Genomic DNA, 13,986 nt, shown 5'->3' with positions numbered 1-13,986 from the left:
TATCAGCGCGACTGCCCCGAGCTTAAGACTGAAGAGGCCCATTACGCGTTTTCGGCAACCGTTAGCGCCGATCGGCTTCTTGCCGAGAAGGAGACGGAAGCGTGGTAAACGCCCCGATTAAGGGGATGTATTAGACTTATCGTACGTTATCCCTTATTTGTGCGGACACAACCCCTCCTTCCTTGCTCGCTGTTTCCCTTATCCCCGCCCCGTTCAATTTGTTTGTTACCCTTCGCTCGTTGCCCGCGCTCGCTCGAGGGGATGTGTTGGAATCCTGGCGTCAAGATGGCGAGCTCGCGGAACGAGCGCCACAGGTCCCGCCCCCCGACGGATACCCGCGCCCTTATCTACCCCTATTCTACTGTGTATATAAGGTCTATTGTATGTACTATGTACGGCACGCGTTTGCACCGGCCAAACGCGAATCCCATTTGTGCCCGCTTGCCCTCGAACTTCTACAATCTGACATGTTCCTGATGGTGTGGGCGATTGTTCGGCTGCGCCCTAATATAGGTGAAGCCCGGGTCAAATGGCTTCGACACCGCCCAAACCAACCATGATATCAGTCCCTGCTTTCGATTGCCTTGTCACAGGTTGCAGTCGTATAGCGTGCCAGTCCCACAAGAGTTTTGCCACACCCACAACCCTATCTTGTGAAGTGTCAAAACACTTCCTGACCGGCGGTACGCCGAATTTTGCGCCCATGTCCATCATCGAGCGCACATGCTCGCAATCTGTCTGAGATGATAGGAACACTTGGTGGTGTACTACCGGGGGGGTTCCCTTCTTAAGAACCTCATCTTTATCATGCGACCTTCTGGACATCTGCGGCACTACATCCCCGTCATGACTACGAGCCCTCCCCCTTTACCCGCGGCATTGGCAGCTTTCATCCAGGATGAGCTTCACAACACCTTTGGGGCTTGGCTCATATGTGCCTGTGTAGCCTGCATGTGAGCATGTCTTTTCCTGTCTCGATAAGTTGGCTCACTCTAACCTAGGTTGTTTGGTCTGACAACCCACCAAACGTACCGATATTTCCGTCTGTATCCTAACGATGGAAAGTCCATGAAGATGCTGGTGAGCTTGCTCTTATTAGACACAGGTCAACGCTAATTTTTCGGACCAAGGTCGTAGCACTTCTGTCAGTACCGCGCATTTCATTTTAGTTCCTGGCTAACTCGCGACTCAGGATATTGGATACAATGCACACTATCACGAACATACACCTATGGTAATGTCACGCTCTAATAATACACCCGTGGCTCACCTATCTCCTGCAGTTACTATTATCTGGTCCTAAATTATCTGAACCCGTCTGCTTTGGGCTCAGGTGTCTGGTAAGCGTCGTTCTCTATCTCTAGCTCCTGCGTGATATACTCAGGAGGACATCCTAGGTCTTTACGAGTACGTGGCGTTCAGCATATTTGATTCCGCAAACCTTATCATGTTCTCGGAAGATTTCCATAACAGAGACAGTAAGTAAACAGTCCCTCATATCCGAACAGATGGATCGGCTCATACGGCTGTGATAGGCTCTCGTGATGCTGATCTCGCACTCGTCAGTATCAGTCGTTCATCTCCGGGTATCACAACTAAAGTATTGACCATCCATAGGTTCTTCTTACGACGCATCTTCCTATGTACGTAACATGATCTCTCCTCGCCTCTACGATGTCCATTTTGTTGACCTCATCGCACAGTGGGCGGCAGGCGCATCTTCCCTGTCATTATCATCGTGCGCTGGTCATTTCCTTCTGAACCATGCGGTCTCCTGACACGATCACGTAGGGTTTACTCATGATATCTGAGTTTGGTACGTGCATCAGTGCCCGGCGTTTTCATTGCATTAAGTTCTGAAAATGTACTTCAGCATTTGCCATTGGTGAGCTCCACGATCCTCCTTCGCTAACGCTGGCTGACTGAGTTTATGTATACAGCTGTGACTGCCATGACGTGAGTGGTTCGGACTTTGTCCAACAAACCCCGCTGACCTCAATCTCGCAGTTTCATCCTTGTTACATTCGGCGGATTCAAGAGCCACATGGTATGCGACAGCCATATACTTCTGTTATACCAGGAGCTAACTTGAAGATAGTGGATGATCTGGGTCTTGCTTGCAAATGCGGTCTTGATTGACGTGGTAGTCACCGGATTCCTTATGTTCTACCTTTGGAAAAGCAGAACAGGTTTCAAAAGGTACGCACCATCATCAGTAAACATCCGCCTCTTGACGTTGAATTTGACCCTGACCCTCATCAGAACCGACAACATCCTCGAGGTTCTCATGGTGTACACCATCAATACGGGTGAGATTCACTTCAGAAATATTGGCCATGTTTGCTGAGCACTACTACGAAGGCCTTTCTACGAGCATGCTCACGATCCCGGCCATGATATGTGTAAGTGAACCTCCTTACCACACTCGCACAGCCTTCTTGAATGCCTTTCTCGTCCAGTCCATTTCAATGCCCGGAAACCTGTTGTGGAGCTCAATCTACGTCGTGGCGTCCAAGAGTGAGTGGCTGATTTCCGATCTCCCGTTGCCCTCGCTAAGTCTCGTTGTATAATTTCTCAGTGTATGCCAACTCGCTACTAGCTGTGTAAGAATGTCCTCCTAAGAGCAGTGGCACGCGCATTGATCTCAATTAATGTGTTCAGGCTGAACTCTCGCCGCTCGCTCATAGATAGGGGCTTGGAGGGTTTCGAGACGGGCTCGTTTGGGCTTCAGATCATCGACCCTCGCGATATGCGTCCGATGGACTTCAAGGCGCCCCTTCGTTCCCCGGCGCCGCGACAGAGCATGAACCCGAACTCTCCGAACCTGAAGGTGAGCACCGGTGGTGCTACAACTGCCGAATCCTCTGTACGTCTCTCTCACACCGAACCTGGAACGTGCATTGCGTGCCGACAGGTCGCGGACACGGTCATTGACATCAAAGTGACGACAGAGACTTTCGTGGACATCCCCAGCTCCACCCACGGGCACGGACATGGGGCCCAGGGCGGCCCGCTTCTCCCCCACGCCGATGATAAATCGGACGACCGCGAGTCCCTCTGACAGCGCGTCAGGCTGGTTCGAGCCTTGAGCGTTTGGCGGCAGTATCTGCGAAGCTATGGGATCTAGAACTTCACACCACATGATGTCTCTGTATAGGCTTGAATAGCTGTAATTTTGCAGCACAAGAATCACGTGTACGTTGTTTGGGAGGATTCAGTCATATTAGATCACTCCGATCCTCTGCCGGCGTGCAATCAGCGCCGCCTCTCGCCCTCATGCGCATGGGCGGCGCAAGTGAGTCACTCTGTTCTGAGGTGAAGCTGATGATGATAGGCGTGTCAAGTTGTCATAACAAAAGTACAGAGCCCCATATCGACAATTTGCATGCTCGTTTCCGGGAAATCTGTAGGTTGGGCGGATCGGGAAGCCGGCCGAGCAACCCAGCCAATAAGGTCGCGGCGGACAGGGATAGCTTCTAAAGTACAGATTAATACAGGGCCTTGCGTTCAAATACAACTGTTACTGAGGGCGCGGTGAAAACATCAGCCTGCACTCTCGAGAAGCTGGTTGAACCATCTGACACGGGACAAGAGTAAGAAGACGCAATGCGCCCATGATGAACACTCACGAATGCATCGCGGGGCGCCATTGTGTCCGCATTTGTTTCTACCGGGTTTGCGGACAGATCGAAGTTCAGGACGAGCGCCGCGAGAGTTGCTCGGAAGATGAGCTGTGCCTGGTAGCGCCCAGGACATGCGCGCGTACCCGCTCCGAAAGGCATCAGGTACTGGGACATCCTGTGAAGACAAAGATGAGCAAGGAGTCGTGTATGTCAAAGAGACTCTACAGAGGGGAGCGAGAACAGAGGGCCACTTACCTGGCCAGTCGGTCTGCATCATGGAAGTCCGAATTCTCGGAGGGAAGCCAGCGCTCGGGGTGGAATAGCTCCGGACAGGGGAAGATGTCCGGATCGCGATGCATGCTCCATGCTTGGGTGCCAACGATCGTGCCAGGAGGCAACTGGAAGCCTAGGATGTCGAAAGAGTCCGTACAAACGCCAGAGGCATCCTTACCGGGCACGACGCGCTCGAGCAAGGCTGATACAGCGCCGTACATCCGGAAACCTGCACCGCAAGGGAGATTGAGACCATCAGTATATACCACACAGTTGCCATCACCATTAGCTGGTAAATGTGGAACCGATAGCAATGCACCTTCATTTAAACAAGCGGTCAAGTACGGCTGTTTCGCGAGGGTAGTATAATCGGGAATCGCTCTGCGGTCAGGGATGACGTCGTCAAGCTCATCGCGCAGACGTTGCAGTATATCGGGACGGCGACTGAGCTCCCAGAGCATGAAACCGATTGTGGCAGCGGAGGTATCCACGCCGGCAACGCTATGTGCAGTTGGAAAGACATATATCAGACGTCGTGGCTGAGCTAAATGAGATGAGACTTACAGATGAGAGATGCATTCTGACACGATGTCTTGGTCAGATAAAGCGTCCTTGAAACCTGACAGCTGTTGCGCTACCATGCGTATCATCAGTGGCGTTGGGCTGTCATGAGGGCTGGCGTCGACACTAGACAGATGTGCTTCGGCTCGAAGTTCATACAGACGTTGCCTGACAAACTAGACCGTTTGAGGGGGTTATATCGAGGGGGTCACATCATACACAATATTGCACCAAACTCTAGAAGACATACTGATGCTAGGATGTTATCAGCACGATAGATTTCTTGCCAGCGAGGGTGTGGGAGATAAGCAAGAGCCGACCAGGCAACGGACGGTATCGCGCTATGCTGTTGGTGGAGGAGACAATGTCATCAGAGATAATCATGGTACTGGCGCTCGACCACGTACCGAGATAGCTCGAAGAAAAAAGTCTCGTGCGGCATCGCAAATGGGATTCTTCACATTATGAGCCAAGTCGTCAAGCGCGACAGGACCCAGACCGAAGACAGTACATCGGATAATGTCGACCAGAAGATGGCGGAGGGTATGAATGCAGTCCATCGATTCGTGTGAATTGGAATCTAGGACCTGTAACCAAGGAAGATCCATCCACATTGCTTCGTGTGCTAAATCATCGAACTTACCTCAATCAACCTGGCGACACATTGGTGAATATGGGGCTGAAATCCGACGATATGACCCATTGCGTAATGAGATGCGAATGTCTTGCGTCTCGCAGTATGTTCAACCTCCGAGAGCGAGGTCATACTTGGTAGGGGTTCAGCAAATCGAGCAGCGCGCGCATTAGCAGAGACTCACGAATGGTCGTGATTATCCCTGTAAAATGGTACTTCAGTACATTTGGTATGACTGTGAAGAAGAAGTTACGTACGCAACCAACGCCTTGTAGAAAGTACTCTTCTCGAACTTATGAATACAATATACACTCTTCATGGCGATCCGGTCGCAAAATACAACTCTCCTGGGGCCGATCCGGACGATGGGTCCATAGCGTTCGAAGAGCGAATGTATGGTGTTGCACTGGACCAGGCGGGCCGCGACGACCAGAGTGTATATATCAGAGATAGCAGCGTACCATGGGCCAGGGATCCCAGAGAGCGGGGAGAAATAAGCGTGGTATACCATAGATGCGCCCTTATAGGCAGCATATAACCAGAGCGTCCCCACCAAAAGTCCCGCATCTATCCCAGATAGAAGTTCGTACTGTACCATGCTTGGCGGGTGGCCTGAAAGTACGAGGGAGGGTGGGGGTGAGCGAGCAGGCAATGGGACGGGCGGGCGACGATGGAAGAAAAACGGGTCACACCAGCCTTAGTAGCTGCCCGTGGCTGTGGGCGCGAGGGACAAGCGTGGGTGCCTGACAAGCGACACGCTACTTGCCTAGTCGCGAAGCTGAGATGTCCGTTCTGATATCGCGGAAATCTCACGAAGTGCCGCATGATTGACATATAACGGATCAGATTGTGAGCCCTCCATAAATACGGATTTTGCCTCTTGCAAGTCTCTCGTGGGCCGACTGTTCTAGTACTAGAAGGCTCTAAGCATTGAAACATGTTTCCTCAGGAGGCCGCCTGCGTCCTCGTGCAATGTATGAAGATATATATCACGCGTGTATTGAATGGATAGCAAGCATAGAGTGCGGCTCCGTGTCACCTCCGCGGGAGACGGGAGTCGTGCATCGGCTGGGTATGGACTACCCGGCTGCAATACACAGAGAATGACACGCAGTGCAATATCTGAGGTGGACAAGGAGCGTAGCGTGGAAATACCTCCGTCATGTAAATTCCAAGAGAACATACCTGGGCTGCAACACGAGACAAGGCCGTCATCCTTGTTGCTACTAGCTATCCCATCTGCCAATTGTAAACCAACGTGCCGACGAAGGGGCCGAGTACTGGACAATGAACCGATCGATACACAATCGACGGCGATCGGCGAAGCGCACCATGATCGCTCGTCTCAGGGATTCTCCGGAGTCGAAGACGACTTGAGGTATCGTTGATGACCGCGGGAGAGCCTGCAGCACATTCTGCTTTGGCGGTAGAACGGAGGACAGGCGCGGATAAGAGCGGTATTGGCGAGTTTCCTTCAAAAAGACTCTGGGGACACTGGCAGTTCGTAGGAGTTCCAGAATCATCAGTCGACGTGTATTTCAAGGCAGCCCGAGCTAGATATCAAGTAGGAGTACCAGATAGCCAGAGATACAATAGACGAGGCTAGGATACATGAAGTTTTGGACCGATCGTTGATACTGTTAACGCCGGTATTCGCCGACTGCCGTGAATGAATGCTTATGTAACTCCACGTTCGCACTGTTTCCTCCTCCCTTTTTAGTCTCGACCGAGCAACCTGATCCTTCAAGATATCATCGAAAGCAGTAATGTATTGATGGTGGAGGTTTGACAACGAATGGAGATTGTGAGAGACGGACTGCGTCAGGTCATCGTGAAGGTGAGTTGCGACCATGTTCTGAACACCTTAGCTTCGGAGTCTGTCTACTACCTTTTACTGTCATCTACTCCTACATTGCATCGCAATAGATCGTCCACAGTGATCGTGTTTCTCTCTAATTTTTGACTTCTCAACTGAGCATCTTTACGTTGCTGTGTCCCCTGGAGCACATTTACTTTGTTGACAGGCCCGTTTCGCTCCTGGTTTTCGGTTGTGCGATCGTCGTAGGGTTAAAGTCCTTTCGCCCAAGGCGTATCTCCTCTTGTATCTAGTAGGTAACACTTCCATGGTGTCGACCTCTTTCTCTTTGTCTTTACATCCCTCTTTCATTGTGACCTTGCCTCGCCTTGATACTGCTTTTCCCTCTCAGGTCATCTCATGGTTGCGAGCCATCTCTGCTTCGCGTATACTTCTGCCCCTCAAGCTCTCTCTGCAATGCAGAGGACGCTCGCTCGAAGCCCAGGTACATTGTCAGTCGTATGTATGGGACAGGAGGCACCGTGCAGTCCCCCATTCGCCTCCTTCCAAGACGTCACGCACCGCCCAGATCTCATGTTCAACATCTGTTCATTTTAACAGTTACACGCTGACAGCGCAGACTGTCCACTTCGTCCATGCATGCGGCCTTCCCTACGCACACCTGATATACGCACCCCAGGACTCCTGATACTCCTGAGTCGTCTATGTCGACCTCCATGTCGCGAAGTCTTCAACGGCTAAGGAACACTCGTTTATGGCCGTATGCAGCAGGGCGATGGGCACGCCGGTCAACGTCGTTTCACAGTCGCCGAAGGCCGCGTCGACGTGGGTAGAGGGTAAAGTCCCTACCGCTCAGAAATTCCACGAATGGCAGCATCTCATGCACGTATCTCCCTGGAAATCGTAGCAGCTCTGACTTCGCCAATTCTCCACTGCTAGAGTGCCCTGGCCTTGTCTCTGGCTCTCTCCCGCGATGATACCCTGTGCACGCGTGCCATATCACTGCGCATGCATGGCATTTGGACATAAAGGTATCCTTTGCCCTTACATTCATCTTCTTTGTTCAACGGTCTCGGGTTCAGGGTCGTCCATCCGGGTTCATTTGCCCATCACCATTGTTCCGCTTATATGCGCATACAAGGCTCCTACTCTCCAGTATGATGTCCTCGGTTCCATATCCATATATCTTATACGCTGTATATAACTAGGAAAAAAGGAAGTACACCTTCATGGTTTCCATGACATTGATTTCCTCACGTATCTACTATCTCAAGACTGAAGATACCGATGCTGCCGCAATAGCTAGCTTCGGTCACCATTCCCGACGACGCACGCATGCACTGGCCACTTCATAATATTACCTTGGCATGGTTGAAACCTTCTGGATCCCAAACTTTGAACCGCATCCCTACAATCGTTTGAGCAATAGCTTGGACCAGAGAGAACGCGCCGAACATCTTTTCAGTGTCTGTTTTGCCACGCGACTGCAGGACGCACAGCGAGCGGCTATTGACAGCTTGAACAGCACCAAAGCACCTCGATATCTTTGCTCAGACGAAGAGAGCCTGTCCATATTTGGTGGGAGAGGGGGAGACGAGCGGGTATTAGTTTTGATCGACCCAGTGTAGAGCGCGGCAACTAGTCGTATAGCCAGTCCCGAATGCTGCCGCTTTCGTGAGTCTGGCCCGCGTGCGGCTTCTACACAATAGCTGACTTCTTAGACGGGTCCGCAGCAGCCATACAGTTGTTGCGCTCACTCAGATCTTAACAGGAGCCTCGCGCCCTTGGGCAGCGCTGTGGGTAACAGGCGAGCGTGAGCATGGATCTTACACCACCAGGCTCTGCGTGCGAGCATACAGGCTATATGATTTCAGGAGTCATCGATTGTGACAAACACCGCGAGTGCAAATAGGCGCATTGCAGGCTCATCACTGCGCGGTCATGCATGAGAGTCTAATAGCTCCTCCGAATACAAGTACTTTTCCCAGTTAATCTATGACAGCAGATAGGTGAGTCTCAAATCTGTTCATATCAGGCGCATGTTCGATCATAATGGAAGCAGAGGCGTCGGCGTCGGCGCTGTGATGACCCTGCCGTGTATCACTGAGAAAGATGATTCCACAGTGGACCCACAAACAGGGTGGTCAGGCCGACCTCCCTTCAACATGCTATTTGCAGTCTATGCCCGAGTTGCCTCCATCACTCGACGCTTGAGCGCTGGCCGTCTTGAGAGAAGTGTTGTATGCCACGTTGTATGCGATTGCGGAAAATCATGTCACTACGACTACACGTTTTCGGGAGAGTAGCGCCGACTCGAAGGCGCTACGCTGGGATCTGATGTTGAGGCCCCTGTTGGTGTTACTACTACCACAGCTCTGCCCTCACGAGGGCTAACTTCGAAGATTCTCAAGACATCCTGGATACTCACACCTACAGAGGAATTTCAAATCCAAGGACGCCCTCATCATGTATCACCGTTCTCTTATCGCATTTGGACCTATCGTGGTATAGAGCGTGGCGCTGCGTTATTCTTAGGGGAGGATACTTAGAACAGGATATAACATTGGGGAAATTTTGTGGGTGGCTGTCAAGGGAAGGTCTGCTTATTTCCACCATGTCCTCGGTCTCACCTCCAGCGAGTATACTCCCGCACATATCCATTGACAGCTCGTTTGGATCTCTACTGATTGGAACGTTCATTGGCCTCTTGTGCGTGAACATTCCACCTGTATTCAATTTGACTGAAGCTGAACATCATTTTTGGCAGCCTCTATGGGATCGTGGTGCACCAAACGTATCGATACATCAGTATGTATCCCTCGGATAGGAGAGAAATAAAGTTTGCAGTGAGGCGGAGATCGCTTGATGGCTGGTAACATATCAGGTCTAACACCTCATCCTGCCTAGGTATATGCCACAGTGTCAGTCGCCACCATAATTAAATCGACACATTCTGCGAGAGCTGATATCTTACAGTGCGCTAGAGACGGCTCACATGGCCGTGAGCTGCCACAAATGGTCAGTCAAGTTATGCTCATGGCAATTGCATGCTCATCATCTCCGATGTTAGCTACTACTACTTAGTTTCTAGCTATCTCAACCTGGTCAAGCTTGAGTTCGCAACACAGTGAGATCCTCTCGTCGGCATTTATTGCTATACATCGACACTCACTCCTCCTTCTATACCTCCACCCAAGTCCTATGGAGGTACGCTTCTTGCAGCCCCTGCGTGTGGAGTGTCTCTCACTCAAACACGAAACCTATGAATAGTTACTCCCTATTCTGACTGTGCGGTAGAGATGGCTGAGATATTGCATCCGAAAGGCTAATTGTTCCTCGCAGGGCCTGATTGTTGGAATATCACAAGCGTAAGTAACATCCTCCGTGAATCCCTTCAGAGTGCTACCATTGCTTAGTCAATCATCCCAGCTTTTTCGCTGGCAGAGCGTACATATGTATGCAGTGGCATCAGATCGAGTTTATGCCTTACTAATGTTTGTTGTGCATCAGTTGGAAAGAGGTACAGAGTTTGGGTGATGCTCGCTGTGGGTATTGGGGTGTTCCCTCATTTGACATTTTGCTAATGTTATCGCCGCGGCCTGGGACAGGTCTTCTTCTTGCTGGCAGAATTCGGTAAGACTGCATTGGGTTTTTTTTCAGTCTAGCACTGATTCGCATGCAGGTTTTTGTGTTGGTAAGACAGAGCCTGATATCAAGCTATCAAAATATTTCTGTAGGCTGACTGATGCCGTGCTAGCGTCCAGCGTAGTGGAGTAAGTTTTTTGATACCGGCATCCAAGCAACGTTACTGATCTTTTCTGTGATGTCAGAATCCAGTACACATCCAAAGGACTCACAGGTTTCGTCGATAAGACGGTGAGTAAATCCTCATCGCCCTCAATGCAGTGTTCGAGCTAGGGAATCTCATCATCTACTTCAGTGGATCATAGCATGCGCGTCGGGTCTGGCGTTCTGCGCAGACACCATCTTGACTACTGTCCTCATTCTTGCTCTAAGAAAAAGTCGGATCGGAGTGAAACGGCGAGTATACCCAAATCACCATCAATGTCTTAATGGCTGAATCGTCCCCCTCAGCACCGATTCCATGCTTGACGTCTTGATCTTGTATTCTATTGCTACAGGTATTCATCCACATTCATGGACAGATAGTGGACGTGTGCTCAAAACATGGCGGCTTTGAACAGGGCTAACTACAAGGTTGTTATCTCCAGTAAATTATGCACACAGCTTGATACTCACTGAACGTACCTTTAGCGCTACAATGCTCGTATTATTTCTTGTGGTCAGTGCACTGTTGTCCGGGATGGATTACTACAGCATGCACACTTCTATTCCTTGCAGTTTTCCGTGCGACCTTCAGCTGTCGGGCCAGCTACGGCGATATCTGTTGTAGTGACCAAGCGTCAGTCATCAATCCTCTATCAAGCGCAGGACTTCGTTACTGATGAGTGCTCAGTTTATGCAAACGCACTTCTCGCCGCGTAAGTATGCCCCCAACTCGTCATCGTGACCTTGGCCAAAGCGTGTTGAAATCTTGAATTCACAGTCTGAACAGTAGGCGATCACTTCAATACCGTTCAAGCACTGTCGTTATGGGGGCCGACATATTCGGATCTGAAGATGACACAGCTCAGGTGACCAAGCCCAATGTTCCAGTCTCCATCGAGCTACGTGCCAATATTATCCCAAGTCATGGTAGGTGACGATATTCTCCAGTGAACATCCGGAGTAACACATGGGTGATGTTTACTATATGCAGCTTCAGCTCCATCCAGAGCAAAATCGCACAACGGAAGTACCTATCCACAGTCGGAAGATTCTGAGAAGCGCACTGAGATCACTAGACGAAGCTTCGATGTTCAGCGGGACGTTATGGAGATTTGTTGATAGGCTCGTCTGTGACAATGCACGTGTCAGGTTGTCTCGTAAATCGAAATGGTACCTCTGCATGTGGCACAAGCTCATATTGTGACGTCGGAGGTGTTCTCGATACAGCTTTACCAGATAAGCACACAAGTTGCCGTGACGTCTCCAAGTATACAAACTGTTCTGTCCATGACACCACACCTTAGATGTCTTCTGCTATCAGTTGTATGCCCTGCAGCTATATCTCGACTCAGCTTCTGACAGGCGGAGTGAACTGCAGAGAGGCTGTACATCAGACACTCCGGCATTATTTCGCACTAGTAGTACGCCTGCAGAGAGAAGGTCCTCTGCGACTACGAGAGAGTTTGAAGCTTCGAAAGGAGACACTGAAGGAATGTCAGAATTGAGGAGAGGAATGCAAGAGCCTAAGATTGCCACACACTTATCCAAAGACGAAAGCAGTCAATATCTTCAATATCTACACTGTATGCGCACAATTCCCGTCTCTTGGCTAAGTGGGGTTACCGTCCCTGGTAGAACATCCCAAAAATGAACGCAGAGCTCGATTCCGAGCTGGAAATTGTCGCACAACAAGACTGTGCGGTCTCAGGTAGATCGAGCCTACACGGAGATTGCCACGCTAGCAACGAGTTCATGGCTGTTTGGCCATTGGATGTCCTGGCGCACGCTCTTGGGCAAGCTCCTCCGCTGATGGGAGACGACCATGTCATGAACGAGTCTCTCATAGACCAGTGTCGCCCCGGAAAGCACTCCATTGGCTGCTACAAAAGTGACTTAGGATGGCGACTGGCTCCTTCGGCTTGGACGTCAGAATCAATGCTAAAGCAACAATAAAGAAAGATTACAGGGCATATCACCGAATGCGACATACAAGGAAGGACACAGATCAATCGCAACGCGCACGGATCCCATATGAGGGATGTAATAGGAGATAAGCTACACAGAATGTTAGTACTCGTGCTATCACTGGACTATCCGCACCAGCTAACTTCTTAGCACCCCAGACATACATGTGCCACTCAGTGCTTAAGCTCCGGGAACGCATCCTGGACGGAAGTGACCCGCAGTCAAGCTGGCCGTCGTAACTCTGCTCACCAATGGGGGCAGACGATCAAATACCATGATCACAAGTATCTTCAGACTGGGCGGACTCAAGGATAGTCAATGGCGCCGAAAGGCTCTTCCACAACTGGACTTCACGGAGTGGGTGATTCGAACGTGATGACGATGCAGTCACCTTGGCCTTCTTCCAGTTGGTCAGCGGCTTCCGGGCCGGGAACAAGAACAGCGCAAGGATCAATTCGATGAACGACGCTTGCGTCGCAACGTGGACGTCGTGCACATTGATTGCGAGCGAGAAGATAGAATTAGACGCATGACGGAACAAGGAGGCACCAATTACGGGGCGGTTTGCAGAGTCGGATCGTAGAACACGCCGGTGATGGGCGAGAAGCGTCCGGCACGTAATCTGTCATATATACAGTCCGACTGGGAGACGTGGCAGCTTGCAGGGTAGCTCATCCTTCGAGAATACTTTTTATGATTGGGGAGATAGCTATTATTGGGAAACCGGAACGGGGATTAACATTGAATACGATACTGTTCGGAGGGTCTGTACTTTCAATACTGGCACGGACACGGATCAATCACCGACTCCCTTCTTTCCACAGGATCATCTGTCTCTGCTATACTCTTCTAACCTCTCTGGCATGCTCAGTCTCTTGGCGTCATGTGGCGTGCTTTGCTTAGAATGGGAAGACAGGCGTCGACCTTTCTGCAGATTAACCGGGATAAACCCACTAGGTGTGCACGTGTCGTACAGATCATATCCCAGAGTCTACTGAACATAAGGATACCGTCCAAGTAATTCATAGCACATCCTACCAGCATTTGCATCCGAATATCATGGTGTGGAGCTCGCAATATCCTATGTGCTTAGATAATCACGGAGTCAACGCCCAAATTGTTCCGCCGGGAATCAGTAGGCAAGGCCTTCAAGTGAAGATCGATGCCCTCAGCATTTGAAGAGGTAGATGCATTGAAGTGTTCCATCCGGATAGGTAACCCTTGGGATGGCTGCGGGTGCACGCTCAAACCAAAAGTGCCGAAGCCATCCAAATCCCGGCTCGACTCTGTGAAAGTGCGCCGTGAGTTCGCCCTAAATTCAACAA

At 50.7% G+C, this 13,986-nt stretch overlaps 3 protein-coding genes across 3 annotated transcripts; 2 read left to right on the top strand and 1 right to left on the bottom strand.

The window, feature by feature from the left end:
- Window positions 1-846: 846 nt before the first annotated feature.
- DICSQDRAFT_130208 (uncharacterized protein) lies at window positions 847-3,061 on the top strand (the record flags this gene model as incomplete). Its single annotated transcript, XM_007370987.1, has 15 exons — window positions 847-953; window positions 1,002-1,080; window positions 1,106-1,144; window positions 1,284-1,340; window positions 1,385-1,478; window positions 1,618-1,643; window positions 1,792-1,816; window positions 1,874-1,885; window positions 1,941-1,956; window positions 2,008-2,047; window positions 2,099-2,199; window positions 2,362-2,402; window positions 2,434-2,517; window positions 2,688-2,866; window positions 2,915-3,061. 15 exons carry the CDS (start codon window positions 847-849, stop codon window positions 3,059-3,061), a joined length of 1,047 nt encoding a protein of 348 aa, XP_007371049.1.
- Window positions 3,062-3,520: 459 nt separating this feature from the next.
- On the bottom strand, window positions 3,521-5,689 carry DICSQDRAFT_150539 (cytochrome P450; the record flags this gene model as incomplete). Its single annotated transcript, XM_007370986.1, has 9 exons — window positions 3,521-3,577; window positions 3,630-3,798; window positions 3,879-4,397; window positions 4,461-4,633; window positions 4,708-4,803; window positions 4,865-5,044; window positions 5,101-5,224; window positions 5,276-5,293; window positions 5,349-5,689. The coding sequence occupies 9 exons, from the start codon at window positions 5,687-5,689 to the stop codon at window positions 3,521-3,523; spliced, it is 1,677 nt and encodes a 558-aa protein (XP_007371048.1).
- A 3,832-nt stretch (window positions 5,690-9,521) lies between these two features.
- DICSQDRAFT_130206 (uncharacterized protein) lies at window positions 9,522-11,815 on the top strand (the record flags this gene model as incomplete). Its single annotated transcript, XM_007370985.1, has 13 exons — window positions 9,522-9,616; window positions 9,675-9,715; window positions 9,999-10,114; window positions 10,205-10,275; window positions 10,418-10,452; window positions 10,516-10,540; window positions 10,590-10,601; window positions 10,645-10,680; window positions 10,738-10,783; window positions 11,050-11,082; window positions 11,270-11,409; window positions 11,475-11,623; window positions 11,688-11,815. The coding sequence occupies 13 exons, from the start codon at window positions 9,522-9,524 to the stop codon at window positions 11,813-11,815; spliced, it is 927 nt and encodes a 308-aa protein (XP_007371047.1).
- Between the last annotated feature and the right edge of the window lie 2,171 nt (window positions 11,816-13,986).

This window comes from Dichomitus squalens (assembly GCF_000275845.1).
Source record: "Dichomitus squalens LYAD-421 SS1 unplaced genomic scaffold DICSQscaffold_83, whole genome shotgun sequence".
Classification (NCBI taxonomy): Eukaryota; Fungi; Basidiomycota; class Agaricomycetes; order Polyporales; family Polyporaceae; genus Dichomitus; species Dichomitus squalens.
This window is presented reverse-complemented; position numbering and strand designations above follow the sequence as displayed.